Consider the following 22,043-nt stretch of genomic DNA (forward strand, 5'->3'; position numbering starts at 1 on the left):
TAACCTCTTCAATCTCTCTCTGTACTCTAGGTATTTTAAGCCAGACAACATCCTTGTAAATCTTCTCTGTACCCTCTCCACCTTACCTATATCCTTCCTATAATTTAGAGACCAGAACTGAACACAATACTCCAACCTGGCCTCACCAATGCCTTAAACAGTCGCAGCATCACTGCCCAGCTCCTATACTCTATGCTATGATTTATGAAGGCCAACATATATGCCTGTCTACATTGGAATCCACCTTCAGTGAACTCTGTACCATAACCCCCAAGTCCCTCTGTTCTTCAATGCCCTCCCCTTAACTGCATATGACCTATTTTGATTTTTTTTTTCCTGAAATGCAGCACCTCTACATTAAATTCCATCTGCCATCTTTCAGCCCACTCTTCCAAACAAACCAAATCCTCTGAAATCCAAGAAAACCTTCCTCACTATCCACCACTCCCCCTATTTTCGTATCATCCGCATATTTGCTCACCCAGTTAACCACATCCTCCTCTAAATCATTAATATAAATGATAATCAACAGGGGACCCAGCACCGATCCCTGAGGCTCCCCGCTCGTCACAGGCTTCCATCCTGACAGACAGGTGTCCACCATGACTCTCTGCTGTCTATCTTCCAGCCATCTCTGAACCCATGTCACAATCTCTCTACTAATTCCTAGTGACTGAACCTTCCTTATTAACCTTCCAAGCAGAACCTTATCAAAAGCCTTACTAAAATCCAAATAGATCACATCAACTGCCCTACCTTCATCCACTTTGTTTGTCACCTCCTCAAAAAACTCAAGGTTCGTCAAACACGACCTTCCCTTTGCAAACCCATGCTGGGTGCCCTTAATCAATCCCTGTCTATCCAGATATGCATATATACTATCTCAAAGAATAGCTTCCATAACTTTCCCCACCACCGAAGTCACCAGAAAGGATGAGACCACTTATGGATCTACCCCCACCTGTGACACAAAAGTCCCTCAAGCGTTGCCTGGGGCCTTTCTCCTATTATGCTCACTGGGTGCCCAACTACACTGACAAGGCACGGGCACTGTTTAAAACTACTAGTTTTCCGCTGTCTGAAGAAGCCCTCCGTGCTTTTAAAAATATCAAACAGGATATAGCCAAGGCTATAATGTCAGCTATTGATGAGGATTTACCATTCCGAGTGGAATCTGATGTGTCAGATTGGCCCTTAGCAGCTACACTAAACCAAGCTGGTAGACCTGTGGCCTTTTTCTCTTGGCCATTACACGGGCCAGAGTTAAGACATTCCTCTATAGAAAAAGAAGCACGAGCATTGTAGAATCCATTCGCTATTGGAGACACTTTTTAGCTGGAAGGAAATTCACTTTGCTGACTGATCAAAAATCTGTTGCCTACATGTTCAATATTAAATTAAGGAGCAAGATCAAAAATGATAAGATCATGTGTTGGACGAGTTGAACTTTCGATTTATGATTACGACATTCAATGACCCTCCAGACTCACTTTCTCGCATGATCTGTGCATCTGCAACTAGACCATTTAAAGTATCTTCACGATAAATTATGTCACCCGGGTGTCACTAGATTTTATCATTATGTGAAGTCCCTCAATTTGCTGTACTCACTAGAAGAGATCAAGAAATGAACCAACAAATGTCCTGTTTGTGCAGAGTGTAAACCACACTATTATAAACCTTTTGCTTCCACATTGATTAAGGCATCTAGACCATTTGAATGCCTCAGGGTAGATTTAAAGGACCATGACCCTCAAATAATAAGAATACCTATTTCCTTAACATCATTGATGAATTCCCCTTCGCTAAACCATGTGCTGACATTTCTGCTAGTCCTGTTATTAAATGTCTTGATATGATTTTCAGTACTTTCGGTTATCCTAACTTCATTCACAGTGACAGAGGCAGCTTTCATGAGTTCTGAACTTAGGCAATACCTTTTTGATGAAGATAGCTACAAGTCATATGACCAGCTATAACCCACAGGATAATGGTCAAGGGGAGGACAGTAATGGTACAATCTGGAAAGCTATCACTCTAGCGCTAAAATGGAAAGGTCTCCCCACCAGCCGCTGGCAAGATGTGCTGCCGGAAGCTTTGAACTCTATCCGTATATGGCTTTGTCCAGCTACCAATGAGACTCCTCACCAACGTCTTTCTCTTTTCCCGAGAAATCAAAACCTGGATCGACCTTGCAGACTTGGCTATTTAAACCCAGAGAAGTTTTGTTAAGAAAATATATTAGACCCAGCAAGGCAGACCTGCTCATAGAGCATGTGCAAATGCTCCATGCTAATCCGCAGTATGCTCAAGTTATTTTTCCTGATGGAAGAAAGGACCCTGTTTCCCTTAGGGATCTAGACTCCTCTGGTCTGCAGCCTGCTAGCCCTTCCACTGACCTGACTCCTTCTCTACCCTCCCCATTAGGAGAAATACTCGAGGAGCAACACCCCCTTCATGGGTGTTAAAGGAAATTGGAGAAGGCGATATTCATGCCATCCAGTTGGAGACGGAATATAAGGTGTTCCTCCCATTTGTGGGTAGCCCCAGTTTGGCAGTAAACGAGGCCATGGACCGACATGTCAGTATGGAAATGGTGCATGGAATTGACATGGTCGGTAAAAGGTAGGTCCTTGCTGTTGCAGTGAACAGAGGGAAGGTGCTTAACAAAGCAATCTCCCAATCTGTGTCCATTCTCCCTGATGTATAGGCCCCAGCGTAAACCCTGGATGCAGTGGATGACGCCTAGCAGAGTCACAAGAGAAGTGTTGCTTCAGGAGATCGCATTTGGGAGTAGCATTTTGTGCAGTCACAGAGGTGGCTCTCAGGTGGGGGGAGGGGGAATTAGGAGGAAGGGATGAGAGGGAGAGGGAGTTGCAGAGGAAGCGGGTCCCTGCGGAAAGGGGAGGGGAGAGGTGTGTCTGGTGGTGGGATTCTGCTGTAGGTTGTGGACCTTGTAGAGAAATTCCCATTTAATGTAAGGGAGAAGGACCAAAGGAGTTGGCTGCAAAATGACTGGGCTGGAATGAGGAGAATCCCTTCCTGCAGTGAGCGGTATCAGTCTGGGAGAAACAACAGCAAAGGGAGGTGGAAATGCACTGGAAAATTGCAGGACTGCGGAGAAATTGCCTCAAACGAGGCCGAATAAGTCAAATACAAAGATTCAACATCCTTGTGATTTGTGAGGCTGGATCAGAGGAGGCTGAGGGAGACAGGACCTTATGGAGATTTATAAAATCACGAAGGGCATGGAGAAGGGCGTCAGGCATCATCTTTTCCCCAGCACGGGGGAATTTAAAACTCGAGGCCAGAGATTTAAGGTGAGAAGGGAATTATTTACTACAGACCCAAGGGGGACACCACAATTCAGATGTCTACTGTTCCCAATGTGGCCTCCTCTATGTCAGAGACTGGAGGCAAGACGGGGAGATCGTTTCGTTGAGCATCTTCACTCTGTCTGCTATAAATAAATAACAAACCTCCCCCAGTGAGCAACCATTTCAATTCTAGGCCCCATTCCCACAGCCTCGTGAACAGTCAAACCAAGGCCAACTGGATATTGAAGGAACCTCTAAAATTCCATCTGGACACTTTCCATCCAGGTGGGATTAACATCGACTCCTTCAGCTACCATTAAACCCCTCCCTGAGTCCTCTCTATTTCTCTATTCCCCATCTCCATTCCTCAGAGATATACCCCCATCACATCTCAGCGTTTTTCTCTTCTTCCCCCCACCTGTATTGACCTATGACCTCCTCGCCCTGTTCCTCCCTCCTCTCCTCCTTTTTATACGGGTGCCTGCCTGCTTTTTGCTCAGACCTTGATGAAGGGCTCAGGCCTGAAACATTGGTTACCTTACAGATGTTGAGTGACCTGCTGAGTTTCTCCAGTATTGATCTGCAGTCCCAGCACCTGCAGACCCCCATTAAACTTTACACAGTGGGGGGGGGGGGGCACGTTAAATGAGCTGCCAGAGGATGTAGTGGAGGTGGGTGATTTAGAAGACATATATTCAGGAACATGGATCAGAAGTGGGGTGTAACGGGTGTGGGCCAAATGGAGTCAGCACAAACAAGCTGGGCCAAAGGGCCAACTTTCTATGCTGCACAACTTTATGACCCATCGAGGCTGATCTGTGACCCAACTCCGAATGCCCAACCACGCTCCATACCCGTTGGTTCAGAAAACATTCATTCACCTTGAGTTTCCAAATGACAGTTTAAGAAACACCCATCCCCACTTGTGGCAAAGGCTTCCAGACTCTTACCCCCCAGATATTGCTCCCCAAATGCCCAGGCTCCCTCATCCTGACTCCCCCAGTCCCCTCCGTCACCAGAATAGGGAGAGGAGGGGATAGCTCTCAGTTGCCTTACAGTCAATGGACTGGGCAGAATGATAGTTCAGCACAGAATAGATGGGCCAAATGACCTGTTTCTGTGCAGTTCTGTGGTTCAACACCAGAAAGACTATTCAAATAATCCTAACTAAAGCCCAGATCCAGCCCTCGCTATTCAACAGACAACACACTGGATGTTCAAGGTCCAGGTCATTTATTTGCCAAGTGCAATGTACATTAAGCTTCAGGATGGTAACAGGGGCTGTTAAGATCAGCTGGACAGGGATGGGACGGTGGAATGTTCGGGTGTGGGGTTAGATCAACAAAAATGTCCGGCTCACTTGTGGACCCACTGGTGCTTCAACAGGCCGGCTGATTGGGTGAAGCCTTGTCACAGCTTAAGGTCCTCTCACCTGTGTGGACCCGCTGGTGGATCCTCAGACTGCAGGACTGGGTGAAGCTCTTGCTGCACTTAGGGCAGGTGAACGGCTTTTCCCCGGTGTGGACCCGCTGATGGGTCAGCAAGTGTATAGTCTGGGTGAAGCACTTGCCGCACTCGAGGCAAGTGAAGGGTCTCTCTCCGGTGTGGACCCGCTGGTGAGTCAGCAAGTGGGACGACCTGGTGAAGCCCTTGCCACACTTGGGACAGGTGAAGGGCCTCTCACCGGTGTGGACTCGTTGATGCTCCTGCAGGTGAGATGAGTGTGTGAAGCCCTTGCCGCACTCAAGGCAGACGAACGGCTTCTCCCCAGTGTGGACCCGCTGGTGTCTCAGCAGATCGGAGGTCGTGGTGAAGCCCTTGCCGCACTCAGGGCAGATGAAAGGCCTGTTGCCAGTGTGGACTCGCTGGTGTATCTCCAGTTTGGATCTGTTGGTGAAGCCCTTGCCGCACTCAGGGCAGACAAATGGCCTCTCTCCGGTGTGGACCAGCTGATGCATCCGTAGGTGGGAGGTCTGGGTGAAACCCTTGCCACACTCGGGGCAGATGAATGGCTTCTCCCCGGTGTGGACCCGCTGGTGCTCCAGCAAGTTGGAGGTCTGGGTAAAGCCCTTGCCGCACTCAGTGCAAGTAAAGGGCCTCTCCCCAGTGTGGACCCGCTGGTGTATCTCAAGGTTATACCTGTTGGTGAAAGCCTTCTCACACTTGGGGCAGGTGAATGGTTTTTCCCCTGTGTGGACCCGCTGGTGGGTCAGCAAGTGAATGTTCTGGGTGAAACCCTTTCCGCACTTGGGACAAGTGAAGGGCCTCTCCCCAGTGTGGACCCGCTGGTGGGTCAGCAGGTGGGACGATCTGGTGAAGCCCTTGCCGCATTTAGGGCAGGTGAAAGGCCTCTCCCCGGTGTGGAGCAGCTGGTGGGTCAGCAGGTGGGAGGACTGAGTGAAGCCCTTCCTGCACTCGGAGCAGATGAATGGCCTGTCACTACTGTGAATTTTCTGGTGGCTCAGCAAGTTTGATCGCTGGTTGAAGTCTTTGCCACACTCGGGGCAGGTGAAGGGCCTCTCACCAGTGTGGACCCGCCGGTGTCTCGCTAATTCACTCAACCCTTTAAAGTTCTTCCTGCAGATGGAGCACTGAAACGGGTTCATCAGTGGGGATGATAGGGTGTGACCAGGGGATAAATCAATGCAGTCCTGACCCAGGTGGTACAGCGTGTACTCAGCCTGATGGAGGATCCCAGAGAACTGGGCAATGGGACAAGGGCCTGGACCTGGGGAGGTGTACTCTAGCCAGGCGTTGCAAGCCCCAGAACCACAGGAGCCCTCTGTTCCAGGACCTATTGCTGCCCTCTGCTCCCAGTGCTGAATCACCTTCGGTCCCTGACAAGTACCAGGAGCTTTGGCGCAGCTCACGTTCACGTGACTCACTTCCTGCGTGCTCCCTTCTTTCACACGTTGATAGGGCACTTTCTTGGCCGAAGAGATTTCTGGGTAACAGTTATTGTCATGAAAGACGTTGAGTGATTGTCTTTAAACAAAGCTGACCTTGGTCCCGTGTCTCCCACATCAACCTCCCATGCCGTGATTGCTGCAATGGATGAAATGCGGCCGCCAATCACTGCAGAGAAAGTTCCCATCAACGATGATGACAATTCTCATTGTTTTTATGTTGATCGAGGAATAAATATTCCAGGATTATTTCCCAGCACTTCCTCAGAACATATCAGGGAATATTTCGTATAAACGTGAGGAGAGGGGGACGTCGAGAGGGGGACATCAGGAGGGTGCTGCCTACAACGATGGGGATTCTTTTTCTCTCCCACCGATGCTTCTCTACTTGCCGAGTTCCTCCAGCAGAGCGACTACTGCAACACTCTTACAGCGACAGGCACCCGGGTTCGAATCCGGCGTGGTCTGTACGGTCTCCCCGTTACCTGGGTGGGTTCCTCCCAGCCTCCACAAAAAAACCTCACAGGGTTTGCCAGTTAATTGGTGAATTTTGGCAGTATGGGCTCGTGGGCCAGAAGGGACTGTTACCAAGCAGGATCCCTAAAATTAAAAATAAAAAAGTTTTGTTTCGGGTTAGATTGTTGTGTCCAAGTTCCCCGACTAGCACTAAGATTCAAAACATTAACAATGTAACACACTGAATTTACCAGACAAAGTGGAAACACCGTTTGAAGTTCTGTCATTAACCTAGGACAGGTCAGGTCAAAGGGCAAGTTCTGACGCAGATATTCTAAAAATCCACCTGCATCAGGCCCTCCCCTATCTGTGTCCCCTCTCCATTTCTGATCTAAATGCTACCCGACTTTTAAAATATTTTTTATTTTAAAACCACACAATAAAAGATATAATTAAAGATAATTCAAAACAATACAAATTCATGTGGTGTATAAAGGAAAAAGAAAGATAAGAACCCACCCCCCCCGCCTCAATATCCCCCTATAAGAGAAGAAAGAAAAAGAGTAAGAACGGGTCAAGAGCCTACTACTTCAAAGTATTTTATACTGAGACCTTACGGAGAAGGAAATGTCAGAGCTTCATTTAAATATTAACACCCATACTTTGTAAATAAGGGTTCCAAAATATATATATAATTTAAGAGACAAATATTAAGTATACAACTCCGAACTTCAGCATGCTATCTTTCTCTACCAAAATCCATGTCAGACTTCCAGGTTAAGGCAATACAGTTTCTTGCTATTGCTAAAGCAATTTGAATGAACTTCTTTTGATACATATTCAATTTCAACTTAGGTTCAATATTCTTAATATCACCCAATAAAAATAACATTGGTTCCTGTGGGAATATAATCCCCAATGTTCACCCCAATAATTTACCCATTTCTAACCAGAAAGGTTTAGCTTTAGGACGCTGCCAAATAGAATGCAAAAATGTACCAATTTCCTGTCCACAACACTGCCCCTGATTAATCACATTTCCAGACACAAGGCTTCACATGTTTCCACTCATCCCTTTCACCTCAACCATTCCACCATCTCTGGACCACTTCACTTTGTCAGACCGTGGCTCAGCCATCACGTGGATGAGCAGAAATTTTCCACATATGAATCTCGGGAAGATTCAACCCAGCACAACCTCAACTTCCATCGCCTGGGACTCAGCAGAGGTTTTTTAAACCTACATCTACAATTCATCACTGCACTGTCATGTCTCATCTCTGTATCATCACCTGGATGAGTAAAGACCCTCTGTGCCAACCTAATAACTAACTCTAACAACTACCTAGAATTTCCCTACTGCTTAACCCTCCATTTTTCTCAGCTCCATGTTTCTATCTACCTCATCACATTCTGTGGCCCCAAGCAGGCCTTTCACGGGAAGCAACACTTCACTTGTGTATCCGCAGGACTGATTTATTGTATCCAGTGCTCCCGTTGTGGCCTTCTCTACAATGGAGAGACTGGGAGATCGCTTTGCTGAACACCTTCCCGCCGTAAACACCAGAGACAGAGACCTCCCAGAAAACAAATATTTCAGTTCTGCATCACACTCCCATTGTTACAAACTAACAAATTTTATTATGAACTAGTAAAGGAACAGCAATTCACCAGACAATGCTAAATTCAAAGTAATAGTTTTTATTGAACTGTTAATAACATTTCTCACTTAACCCCACTATGCGCAAATGTAAATGTATGGCCATATCACAACCAGTACAGTTTAGGCAAAATTCTGAAAACTCCATTTTAAATTTCAGCATCAAATATCTTTTGTTAAACTTGTAGATTTTTAAATTGCACTTCAGAAGTCATTAAGAAGCCTTTCCAAACATCGTCTTCAGGCCTCTTTAAACTCACAAATGTCTTATTGAGCTGTTTTTCAGAGCTATTTCTTCATACGGGTGACTTCACAAACTCCCTCTTATCTTGCTTAAGTTACAGAGTCTGTTTACCACGATGATTTCTTTCTTAATTAAGAATGTGTAGTGTCTGCTACTGAAATGAGAGATGTCGACACAGCCTGAGGGTGAACCAGTAACTGAACTTTATTTTGAATTACTTACACTGCTTGAGGAGATCGCCCACTTCCTGTGAGGGGTGGATGGGACATAGGAAATGATGTCAGAACATCGCGGCGTCACTCCCCATCCAGCGGCGTGCAACTATGAAGCGGTGTTGACCCCCAGGCATTGCAAGTTGCCAACCATGGGCTTCTCCTGAGAAGGGAAGGGGGCCTGAACCAACTTGTGTTGGACAACTGAGGCAGTGATTCGGCCTGTCTAATAGCATGGCCATTCAGCCCACTACACCACACCCCAAGAATCGCTGCCACCCTTTAAACAAGTCACCGTACTGTCTTTGGGCGGACAGCCTGCGTCTGATCTGGGGATTGGGGTCGGGCTGGCCTTAGTCCAGATACACTGCCTTGAGACGGTCAATGGTAAACCTGTCCTGCTGCCCACCAATGTCCAAGGTTAAAATGACACCATTGTGCTGCAACACCCTGAATAGGCCTTTGTAGGGACATTGTAGGGGTGTCCCTTGCTGACCTCTGAATGAAAATGAATTCAGAGGGCTGCAGGATTGTGGGACATGGCAGGGTGGAGAGTCATGTTGGGAAGGTGGGGGAGGTTTCTGTTTACCCATTTGTTCTTTCAATCACTGGGTTGTGGGCTGAAAGGGTTGAAGTGAATGTCCCTGGGATGGTAAGCGAATGTCCCTGGGATCGGTGGACATTGCTGGTAGGTCTGCTTTTGTGGTAGTGCGAATCCCTAACAGCGCCCATGGGAGTTCGTCCATTCAATTCGGGCCTTGTAGTCGAGCTTTCAGGGCTGCTTTCAGGTGGTGGTGGAAACGTTCGACAAGGCTGTTTGCCTAAGGATCATAGGGCATGGTGTGGTGTAACAGCCTGCGCAGAACTTGGCTAGGTTGACCTAGGCCCCTTGGTTTGTGGTGATGTGAGTCGGAACTTCAAAGTGTGCAACCCAAGTGGACAAGAATCCTCTGGCGCAAGTCTCTGTGCCACATGTGGGCAGGGGTATCGCTTCCGACCAACGGTTAAAACAGTCAATTGTAGTTGCTACATGGGTGCCAACTGCTGGAGTTCTTCTGGACTATATGCAGCAGGGTTGCCCAGGGTCTGTTTAAATGGTGGATGATACCCAACTCCTTCATGGCAGTGAACTCGACCTTGGCTTGGAGGAGTTTCTCCTGCGAGAGGCGCTGTGTCCGTGCGTACACTGGAGGCCCGGTGGTCTTGATGAGGTGCTCCATGCCATGTGCTGGTTTAACATCGTGGAGGTTGATCAATATCAAACAGCCTAACGATAAATTTTAATTGTGCTGCTTCCTAATAATTCTGAAAATGTGGTCCTTGAAGTCCAGCTAAATCATACCTCCATGTCAACTTCTGCAGAGAAACCCTTGATGGTTTACTCTTCCATAAAAACAACAGAATCGCCCTATTTAATTCCTTTAAAAAATTCCTTGGTATAGAACACAGAATAGACTGAAAATAATATTGAACACAAGGAAATATATTTATTTTGATACAATTTACTCTTCCAATTAAAGTTAAAGGCAAGTCTTTCCATCTATTCAAATCAGATTTAATCTTATTTAATAATGATACATAATTTAAACTATACAAATTTTAATATTCTCTATCTACTATTAGACCATCTAAATTTTGTCAGTTGTTTAAAATCTGAATAATCTCTGTCTGATATTGGTAATATCTCACTTTTATCTCAATATGGATGAGAAGATGGAGGGTGATGGGCATTGTGCAGGGAGGTGGGACTAGAAAGGGGTGTTTGGTTCGGTGCAGACTAGAAGGGCCTAATGGCCTGTTTCCGTGCTGTAATTGTTATGTTATGTTAATTAACCTTATAATCAGAAATTACTGCACATTGATTCAGCAAATTTTGTAATGACCCTAAAGAATTTCTAGGATGTGATAAATATATCAAAACATCATCTGTGAACAGATTAATTTTATATTCTTGCTCACCTACTTTAATTTTTTTTATACTTAAAAAGCAAGTTTTAATGGTTCTTGAGATACTGAGAACAATGGAGTGTTTGCTTTATTAAAAGCTGAAGAATTTGTGAAGGCAGGAAAGACTGCTGGTCAAACTGAGAGACCACCTGTTGATTAGCTGTATTCTTAAAATTGAAACCAAGTCAATAGAGTGCTGAGAGATGGCAGCTGTTTGAATAAGCAAGTTCTTGATTCAAGTACCTGCACAGACAGGCTGGAGTCTGTTGGCTCATGATTCATCCTTTTGAAGAGGCATAGTGGACTTCAAAGGCAGAAATGATGGCATGTGTCACGTGATGAGACATTTTGGAGAAACATTACAAATGAGAGGCAAAAGTTGTCCATCCTTGTGTGGACGTCTCTTTAAGTGGTAGCGCTGCCGCAGCAGATGCTACAAGGCGATAACTTCTGAATTGCTGCAACCAAACAGGTCTGCAAGATACACCAACCCCGCGGCTTCCGGCCTCGCCCTGTAGATGCCACCAGGCCTCGCACCGACGCCTTGGCTCCACCAAACACCCCGCTGGTACCAGCAGCTCCCGGGTGGGGCTCATCGGGCTGCGGGTCGCCCGCTTTCCCTGGGCCGCTCGGCTGAGGAAGGTCCCGGCGCCGCCGCAAACTTCTTCCCGTTAGACCTGCTGTGACGCAACGGATCCCAAACAGACGACGCCACCGCCAACGTCCTCACCTACTTTAATTCACTTAATATTAACATCCTGGCTAATTCCTTGAGCCAATGGTTCTGTAACTAATGCAAATAAGGCAAGTGATAATGGACAGCCCTGTCTGGTTGATCTAGACAAATTAAATGCAGGTGAAACCTGTCCATTCGTCATCACCCGGGCAGAATTCCTTGAGCCAATGGTTCTGTAACTAATGCAAATAAGGCAAGTGATAATGGACAGCCCTGTCTGGTTGATCTAGACAAATTAAATGCAGGTGAAACATGTCCATTCGTCATCACCCGGGCAGAAGGATTGGTGTACAATGCCTTCACCCCATCAGTAAAGAGTGGTCCAAATTTAAATCTTTCTAGTACTTTAAATAAAAAATTCCACTCAACACGGTCGAAAGCATTTTCCTTGTCGAGCGCTACTATCATTGGTTGGTTGAGTTGCCGTCTTGATGCATTAATTATTGTAATAAATTTAGTAATATTATCAGCTGAATATCTATTCTTAATAAAACCCGCTTGATCTACATGTACTAATTTTGGTAGAAAATTAGCCAATCTATTCGCTAATACCTTAGCTACAATCTTGTAATTCACATTCAATAAAGATATCGGTCTATATGAAGCCGCTTTTAATGAATCTCTGTCCTTCTTTGGAATAACTGTTATTAATATTGGAAATTTGGTTAGGAGTAAAAGGGAGGTGTACAAGAGGTATAAAGAGCAGGGAGCTGAGAGTTTGAAGGAGGACTACAAGAAATGTAGAAGGAATCTTAAGAAAGAAATTAGAAAGGCCAAAAAAAGGCACGAAGAGACTTTGGCAGACAGAGTAAAAATAAATCCAAAGGGTTTCTATAAGTACATTAAAAGTAAAAGATTAGTCAGGGATAAAATTGGACCCCTTGTAGATAGTGAGGGTAGGCTGAGTGAGAAGTCTGAGAAAATGGGGGAAATTTTGAATGATTTCTTTGCCTCGGTATTCACTAGGGAAAAAAATATTGAACCATTGAAGTAAAGAAAAATAGTGGGGAGGTCATGAAGCATATAAGGATAACTGAGGAGGTAGTGATGGCTGTTGAAAAAGATAAAGGTGGATAAATCTCCGGGACCGGACAAAATATTCCCAAGGACACTCAGGGAGGCTTGTGGACAGATAGTGGGGCCATTAACAGAGATATTTAGGATGTCACTGGTCACGGGGGTAGTGCCAAAGGATTGGAGGGTGGCGCATGTGGTTCCGCTGTTTAAAAAAGGCTCCAAATGTAAACCTGGGAATTATAGGCTGACGACTGTAGTGGGTAAGTTGATGGAAAATGTTCTGAGGGATGGTATTTACAAATATTTGGAGGTACAGGGATTGATAGGGAGCAATCAGCATGGTTTTGTCAGGGGTAGATCATGCTTGACAAACCTGATTGAGTTTTTCGAGGGGGTTACAAAAAAGGTTGATGAAGGGAAAGCTGTGGATGTTGTCTATTTAGACTTTAGTAAAGCTTTTGATAAAGTTCCCCATAGGAGGTTAGGAAAAAAGGTGGAGGCATTAGGTATAAATAAGGAGGTAGTGAAATGAATTCAGCAATGGTTGGATGGGAGGTGTCAGAGAGTAGTGGTAGACAATTGTTTGTCCAATTGGAGGCTGGTGACTAGTGGAGTTCCTCAGGGATCAGTCCTGGGTATACTATTGTTTGTTATATATATTAACGATCTGGATGTAGGGGTAGAGAATTGGATAAGCAAGTTTGCGGATGATACAAAGATTGGTGGTGTTGTGGGCAGTGAGGTAGATTACCGTAGATTAAAAGGTGATTTAGGAAGGCTGGAGGTGTGGGCTGAGAAATGGCTGATGGAATTTAATACAGATAAGTGTGAGGTGTTACAGTTTGGAAAGGCAAATCTAAATAGGTCATATGCATTAAATGGTAGGCTATTGAGATTGCAGAGCAACTAAGGGATTTAGGAGTGATGGTCAATAGTACCCTCAAGACTGATACTCAGGTAGATGGTGTGGTGAAGAAGGCATTTGGAATGTTGGCCTTCATAAATCGGAGTATTGAATTCAAGAGTAGGGAGGTTATGATGAAATTGTACAAAGCATTGCTGAGGCCAAATTTGGAGTACTGTGTACAGTTTTGGTCACCAAATTATAGGAAAGATATAAACAAAATAGAGAGAGTACAGAGAAGGTTCACGAGAATGTTGACAGGATTTCAAGGTTTGAGTTACAGGGAAAGGTTGTGCAGACTAGGGCTTTTTTCTCTGTAGCGTAGAAGATTGAGGGGGGACTTGATAGAGGTATTTAAGATTTTAAAAGGGACAGACAAGAGTAAATGTGGATAGGCTTTTTCAATTAAGAGTGGGGGAGATTCAAACTAGAGGGCATGGTTTAAGATTGAAGGGGAAAATTATAAGGGGAACATGAGGGGAAATTTCTTTACACAAAGGGTTGTAGGGATGTGGAATGAGCTTCTGGCAGACGTGGTCGAGGCGGGATCATTGATTACATTTAAGGAAAGACTAGATAGTTACATGGATAGGAGGGGACTAGAGGGGTATGGACCGGGTGCTGGTCAGTGGGACTAGGGCGGTGGGGATTTGCTACGGCATGGACTAGTAGGGCCGAACTGGCCTGTTCTGTGGTGTAAGTGGTTATATGGTTATACGGTTATAATACCTTTAAAAATGTCTCTGGAAATTAACCAATTTCTGTCGCTTGCTAAAGCACTTCTGTAAATACTGGAAATAATAAATCATAAAATTCTTTATAAAACTCCATTGCAAATCCATCTTCTCCTGGAGATTTTCCACTGGGCACAGACTGCAATACCTACTTAAGCTCTAAATCAGTAAACGGACCATCTAATTCCTTAACATTTTTTTTGTTTAACGTAGGTAACTTTAAGTTATCCAAAAAGAATTCAATCCGTTCATTATCCTGGGTACCCCCAGAAGTATATAACTCCTGATAAAATATACGAAATTCATGAGGGGTTTAGATGTAATCGTTGAGTTTCTCCTAAATGCATTGATTCTCCTAACTGCATTGATTATCCTAGACACTTGCTCAGTCTTCAACTGCCAAGCTAAAACTTTATGGGCCCTCTCGCCTAACTCATAATAATGTTGTTTCGATCTTTGAATCATTTTCTCATACTTATAAGTTTGCAAAGTATTATAATGTTTTTTCAACTTAGATAATTGTACCTTATTATCTTCAGTCGAATTCCTCTGAAATTTCTTCTCTAACACTGCTATTTCTTTCTCTAAATTCTGACTCACTGCCAAATACTGTTTAACTCTTACTGAATAACTAATAATCTGACCCCTTAAATACTGTAGAAAGAAACATTGTTGTAGAGTAAGGGGGTAATACTGGAATGTGGTAGCCTAATGATAATAACCCTAATGATTAAACAGCATCTGTTCATGTCTACCAGGAGCTCTCCATATATCCACTTGTGAAAAATGGTTTAAAGTGATTGAACTCGCACCATTCTGTGAAAAGTGATGCAATGCAAAGTATGTAGATTAGAGCTGAGAGTAGTCAGTACTAGCTAGTGGGCCCCTTCTTATCAGGAGCCCCAAGGATGCAAGGATCTGGTTCAGGCTGGTAGATAGTCTATAGCTAGTATTGCGCTTGCTTAATGGAGACATGAATATTAACTTAGATGCCCCTAAGGAGGGAATGAACTAATTAACATAACATCCGATGTATGAAGAGGGAGGAACTGAGTGATACCTGGATTGATGGAAGGTAAAAGGAGAATGTTGTAATGTATTGGGATTCTGATTGGAAGAAGGTAAATGAAGATGGGGTGATGTTGAGCGCGGGACTGTACAAAAGAGTGATGATTCTGAACCTCTTGTGTGTCTCCAGACCAGGGACACCTGACTCTACAGACTCAAAATAAAGCTGAACCTGTTCTCCAAGACTTTGTCTCCAGAGTAATGATTGTGAACATTTTATATTTCACACACTAAAACCATATCTTTCATCAAATCTGTTACCATTTTTGCTACCTTATTTTTCATCATTCTGTCTCCTGATCTATCTAATTTAGGGTCTAAAGCAAAATTAAAATCTCCTCCCAATATAACTTTTCCCTTGGCATTTGATAAATTCATAAAGGCATCTTGCATAAATTTGCCATCATCAACATTTGGTGCATATACATTCATTAAGGTCCATTGTTCCGAATAAATCTGACAATTCACCATAGCGTATCTCCCCTCTACATCTGTATTAATATCCAACATTTTAACTGGTAAATTTTTATTAATTAACATTGCTGTACCTCTAGCCTTAGAATTAAAGGATGATGCTATTACTGTTCTAACCCAATCTTTTTAATTTTTGATGTTTTTTCTGTAAAATGTGTTTCCTGCAAAAAAGCTGTCTGTTTTAATTTTTTTCATATAAACTAATAGTTTTTTCCACTTTATTTGATTCTGAATCCCATTAATATTAATACCAATAAAATTCAATTTATTAGCCATCTAAACTCTCATAAAATCCAATAACCATCCAACTTTCATCTCTACTCCTCCTACATCCAAAATATTAACTAAATATTTAATAATACAATTATTAAATTTAGGTGTATTACAAAGAAAAAAGGAAACAAAGAAAAGAACAGAAACTCTACCCCCACCAAGGCGTACATTATTAACAGAGCATCTTTATACCCCTGTGTGGTGAATCTCCGCTAAGCTGCCTGTCTTCCCTCTGGCGAGCCTTGCTGTACTAACATTGGCTGTAAATTATCTCTACCGTTAAAGACAATCCCCTTGGGTATAATTGTTTATGCACCCATTGTCTTTCATCATTGTACCATAAAGTTTCTGCCAATAAAAGCCATGAATATTTTCTGAATGCATCGTCTTTGTCTATTTCATCAACTGGCACTTCAATTTTATTAGTAGAAATGGATGCAGCACTCAAGCCAAAGCGGCTGATAATCGACACAAAGAAATATGTGGCGATCATTTCTCACTTGGGGTTATTCACTTATACCTGAATGGCATACAGAATATCAGCAGCCCCAACTATGTTTCAAGTGGCCATGGACAAATTATTACAAGAAATTAATGTAGGATCTTATCTCGATGACATTATAATTACTGTTTGAGATGACTGAGCACCAAACCAATCTAGAAAGAGTCCAAATCTGATTGCAACAAGCAAAAATCCGTCTGCGCCAAGACAAGTGTGTATTTATGGTACCTTCTGTAACATATTTAGACTTTACAATTAACAGTGGAGGAGTCCAAATGGACACTGCTGGTACCAAAGCAAAGTGCATAGCACCCTACCAAACAAACCTAACCGAATTGCAGTCATTCTTGGGTTTGGTTAACCATTAATGGAAGCACATTCCAATTATGTTGGTGTTGTGTAGGCCGCTAAACCAACTGTTTAAAAGACCAGAAATAGTACTGGAATGACGCGACTAATAACATGGTGGATCACTTAAAAAAACTACTAACATCAAGTGACAATGTTCTCACCCACTATGACCCAACCAAGAAGTGACCCTGGTGGTGGACACATCTCTACTGGATTAGGAGCGGTGTGGTCACAAGTACCAGAAAAAGGGGAACAACTGGTGGCTTTTGCCTCCTGGCCTTTGACGACGTGAACGTAATTATGCACAATTGGGAAAAGAAGGACTTACCATAAAATTTGGTGTTAAACAATTTCACCAATACTTATATGGTAGGATGTTTACCTTAGTAAGAGACAACGAACCACTGTTTGATTCCAGGCCCTAAAAAAGAGAATACCAGTGCTGGGACATGCTGCTCACTGCATAGGATTATGATTTGAAACATAAACCAGGAACACAAAACATGCGGATGCTCTATCTCGTTTACCTTTACTATGAACTAAACAGAACAATGAGATAATTAAATGGAAGGTGGAAGCTACAGCTATCAATCAAGAACAACTTTGCCACTTACCTATTATAGCAAAAACTACACAATCCAGGATCATCTATTTCACATTAAATGGGTGGCCCAAGCAAGGCCAAAGCTATTTCTGAAGAACTAAAACCTTATGATACAAGATGTCATGAAATATCAGTTGAAGAAGGTTGTTTATTATGGGGAGCCAGGACAATCATCCCAACAAAATGGCAGGCAGCTGTATTATCAGAGCTCCACAACAACCACCCAGGGATGGTTCAAATGAAGGCACTGGCATGTATGCATGTCTGGTGGCCCTCCATAGGCAGTGATATTGAACAGACGGTAACATGTGGCATTTGCCAAGATGTGCAACCTAAAGCCCCTCAAGCTGAAGCGAATCCATGGGAGAAAACTTCCTCATTGTTGTCAATGCACATTCCAAATGGCCAGTGGTAACACACATGAGAAAAACAACAACAGACTAGACCACTGAAAAACTGCAAAGTATATTTGCATTATATGGAGTACCGATTGAACTGGTTTCCAATAATGGTCCACAGTTCGTATCGGAAGCTAAACAGTATTCGACATATCTCGTCAGCACCCTAATACCCAAACACAAATGGAAAAGAAAAGCATTTTGTACAGACCTTCAAAAAGGCCATGAAAATGAAAAAAATCCCTAAACGCATCATGAAGTCACAGAATTGCCATTTCGTGTTGGGCTCACTCTGCGACCAAACAAACACCAGCAGAATCGATGCTTGGACTAACTTGGGAACAAGACTTTCCATAGTACGTCTGAACATCGGCCTTTGAATAGAACAAATCCACATCTCCCAGTATCTCTATCAAATGCTGAGAAGTGGGAGAACTGGTACTGAAGAAGACTTCTGGGATAAAAGAGGGCCATAGGTGAGAGGAATTATTCTTATTATTCCACATTGGTGGGAACTAAAACATGGAAATGACACATCGACAAATTGAGAGCAGTGGACAATCCTATGTCTACACCCATGGCTCACGAACTTGATGAGATCCCAGATGAAATTCCCATGCTACTGTCCAGGTTCCAAAAGTATCTTCGAGGAACCAGGCTCTGTCTCAACCATGCAGTACCATGACTCAACAAAGCAGCCCTACACTGTGCTCTACTTAACAACGCAGTCCTATGCAACATCCTAATGGGATTCGCCAAAGAGAGACTTCACAGTCCTCACCACCAAATGAGCTAGTACCCGCAAAGGCAGAGTCCGGAAAAGTTGCAAAGTACCACGATGGATTCTACCTCTCTGAGACGTTCAAAGAGAGAAAAACATCCTGCTGAGCAACAGAAGGACTACGCTCAGTGACTTCACATTTCATATTTATAGTACAGTCATAATCCTCACCCTAACCCATTACTCTGGGGCACCACGTAGTTATTGTAGTTTAGTATAAGTGCTGCCCAAGTGTTATTTTCACAAAGCATTTATTTTATTTGGACGGGAGGGGGAAGGTGGTCGGTGTAGCACGAATAAAAGCTCTCATGACTGGAGGGAGAACAAACCCTTTTATTAGCTTATAATTATGTCTCACAGTAGTCTTTGGAAGGGTTCTGGGTTTAGGTGGGAAACCAGGGTTATATGTGAGCAGATGGGGGAGGAGCTGGGAGATGGGATCAGCCATCAGCATAACACACTACTAGTGAATCCCAGTTCACTGCATTCAACCCTTCCTGTAGAATTTAGGGTCTGTGAATGAAGACAGAGAACATGGGTTCAGAAAAAAAGTTGAAAAATATACAGTTATTTTCAAATTTACAGATTTAAGCCATTCAGGGGGTTTGGAGATCCTGGTGGAGCACCTTAGCACCAGGGGACCTTGGATTCTTTGGGTCTCCTGGTCCCCTTGTGATGGAGGAGAGGTGGGCTGGGTCTCCCGCTTAACAGTGGAGGGGGGATGCACTTACCTCCTGAACCAGATCCCCTGAGGCCCTGACTGGAGATGGTGAGAATGAGCACCTTGACAAAATAAGCCATGCTCATTATGCAGACACTCTGGCTGATGGCCAATGTCATAATTGTAGGTGGAGAGCTCATCTTCTACCTAGCAATCTTGGATTCCGGAGTTCATGGCCTTGTAATGTCCGAGAAAAAAATGCAACCGGCCTACCCGCCTGGTTGAGGGTAGTGACCAGGGCTATGTCTAAACCGTCACTTTCCACTTGGAAGGGTACATTCTTGTCCACCACATGCATGGCAGCTTTTGCAATGTGATTCCAGAGGTGGTTAAAAGCCATTTGGGCTTCAGCTGAGAGGGGAAAATTAGTGGCTTTTAGAGAGGGCAAACATTATCAGTGTATTGAGGGATCCACTGGGCATAATATGAGAAAAAGTCCAGGCATCTCCTCAAAGCCTTTGTGGTACTGGGATCGTGGAGCTCTAACTGGGGGAGCATCTTATCGGAATCGGGGCCAATTATGCCATTCTCCACCATGTAGCCAAGGATTGCCAGACGTTTAGTCCTGAACACGCACTTGTTAGAGTTATGAGGTTCAAGGCTTTTGCTGCTGAAGGTTGGCATCATGTTCTTCCAAGTTGTGGGCACAGATGGTGACATTATCGAGGTAGGGGAAGGTAGCCTTCAACCCATACTCATCCACCATTCTGTCCATCTGCCGTTGGAAGATAGAAACCCCGTAAGTGATACCGAAAGGGACCATCCAAAATTGATAGAGACAACCGTTAGCCTCAAATGCCATATATAGACGGTCCTCAGAATGGATTGGCAGCTGGTGATCGGCAACTTTCAGGTCGATGGTCGAATAGACCTGTACTGCGCAATATCATTCACCATGTCTGAAATTCGAGGGAGGGGGTATGCATCCAGGAGTGTGTACCGATTAATAGTTTGGCTATAGTCAATTACTAGCCTGGACTTGTTTTCCCCCTTTACCACTAACACTTGTGCTCTCCATGGGCTGGTGCAAGGTTCGATGATACCTTCGTCGAGCAGACTTTGTGACTCAGACTTTATGAAATCTCGGTCTGCTGTGCTGTACCTCCTTGCTCTTGGTAGCAATAGGTTTGCAGTCTGAGGACAGATTTGGGAAGAGAAGTGGGGGTGGGGGTTCGATATTCAGTGTGGAGAGGCTGTTTGTGGGTTTTGATTTTAGGGGTCCTCCATTCTGAACCGTTACAGGGGGTGGGGAACCAGAATACTCCAAGGTCACCCTTTTAAGGTGACACTGGAAGTCCAGACCCAACAACACCGGAACACACAATTCATCACGTAAATATATGGCGAATCTTACAGAAATCCTCCCCCCTCCCCCCAAACTACAGATGTACTATACAGTGATGTTGAATACGTGCAGAATGAAGGGCAAGGAATTGGAAGGATCCATCTTTAGGTTGTACTCTTGCCAAGTCCGTGAGACTGTGAAGCTTTCAGTAGAACCTGTGTTGATTAGGCATTTAGTGGAATGTCCTTTTACCTTCACAGTCACTATGGAGTTGCTGAACTGGCGAGGTCTCTCCTGATCAAGGACCATCGAGGCTAGGACCCCGGTGAATCCACACTCCTCACTCGAATGGCCTCCTCCGTCCTGGGTTGCCCTGCATGGGTAAGATGGCATCAACCCTGTGGTGCAGCAAGATAGCCACCCTCCTTCCTCCTCTGACGATGATGGCACCAAGTTTGAATTTGGGTCGGGGCAAGATGGCACCCGAGCCTTTTCGCGCCATTTCCTCACTGCCACTGCCATCCTCCGTCTGCATGTAGTTTGGGTGAATTCGGGGCAGACAGCTTGGGGTTGGAATTGGATCCAGGAGCAGTGCAGGCCATGGACTTCCCCAGGCTTCCCCTTGCGCAGCAAACCCTCACCCAATGCCCTTTCTTGCCACAGCTAGAACACACTGAGTCTTTAGCCAGGCAATGAGATGGGGATGCTGGCTCTTGCCACAGAGAAAGCACTCCCTAGCGCAGGAAGCAGCAGCAGTTAGGACTGAGGTAGCGGGAGCAGCTGGTCCTTAGAAGGGTCATCTGGGTGAGCGAACTCGCTGACTTCAAGGTCATCATTCTCGAGCTTGGCCTGTTCCAATGATTTGCCCAGTTCAACGTGGCTCGCCAGGTCCTTCTTACCTGACTCGAGTAGTCACTGCCTCATGTACGCCAAGCAGACCCCTGCGACTAGAGTGTGCTGATCTGTTCTTCATGAACGTGGCCCGTAACCGCTTCGCACTTGCACTTCTTGGCCAGTGTCCACAGATCCAGCAGGCAGTCATCAGAGTGAGTCAGTGCCTCGCTAGGACCTCATTTTGCGACTTCAGGTACCAAGCCTTCAACGCCTCGATGGCAGCATCATGCAGTGCAGTCCCCTGATGAACGCATACCCTTTCGTTCCTACCGTCAAAACGAGTGTGGACCTCCCGAGTTCATTGGTGTGGAAGACAACTCTGGTCGCATTCAGGTAGGCCTGGAAGCAATCTAGCCAGTGCATGAACTTCTCAGCCGCGTCGTGGGACATAGGGTCACTTAGCAGCATACCATGCTTGAGTAGCGCTTCCATCTTCTAGAGAATAAGCTAATAAAATTATAGCACCAATAAAAGCTCTCATGACTGGAGGGAGAACATTCCCTTTTATTAGCTTATAACTATGGGTAGGGTCTCACAGTAGTCTTCGGAAGGGTTCTGG

At 44.6% G+C, this 22,043-nt stretch overlaps 1 protein-coding gene across 1 annotated transcript in view; it reads right to left on the minus strand.

The window, feature by feature from the left end:
• Positions 1-22,043, minus strand: part of LOC138752017 (zinc finger protein 850-like) — a 100,243-nt gene that overhangs the window by 76,495 nt on the left and 1,705 nt on the right. The window contains exon 2 of the mRNA XM_069915181.1: positions 4,750-6,823. Within this exon, the coding sequence (XP_069771282.1) occupies positions 4,750-5,923 (1,174 nt within the window). The 5' untranslated portion in view covers positions 5,924-6,823. The remainder of the gene's footprint in view (positions 1-4,749; positions 6,824-22,043) is intronic.

Source organism: Narcine bancroftii, chromosome 1, assembly GCF_036971445.1.
Source record: "Narcine bancroftii isolate sNarBan1 chromosome 1, sNarBan1.hap1, whole genome shotgun sequence".
In the NCBI taxonomy this organism is placed as follows: domain Eukaryota; kingdom Metazoa; phylum Chordata; class Chondrichthyes; order Torpediniformes; family Narcinidae; genus Narcine; species Narcine bancroftii.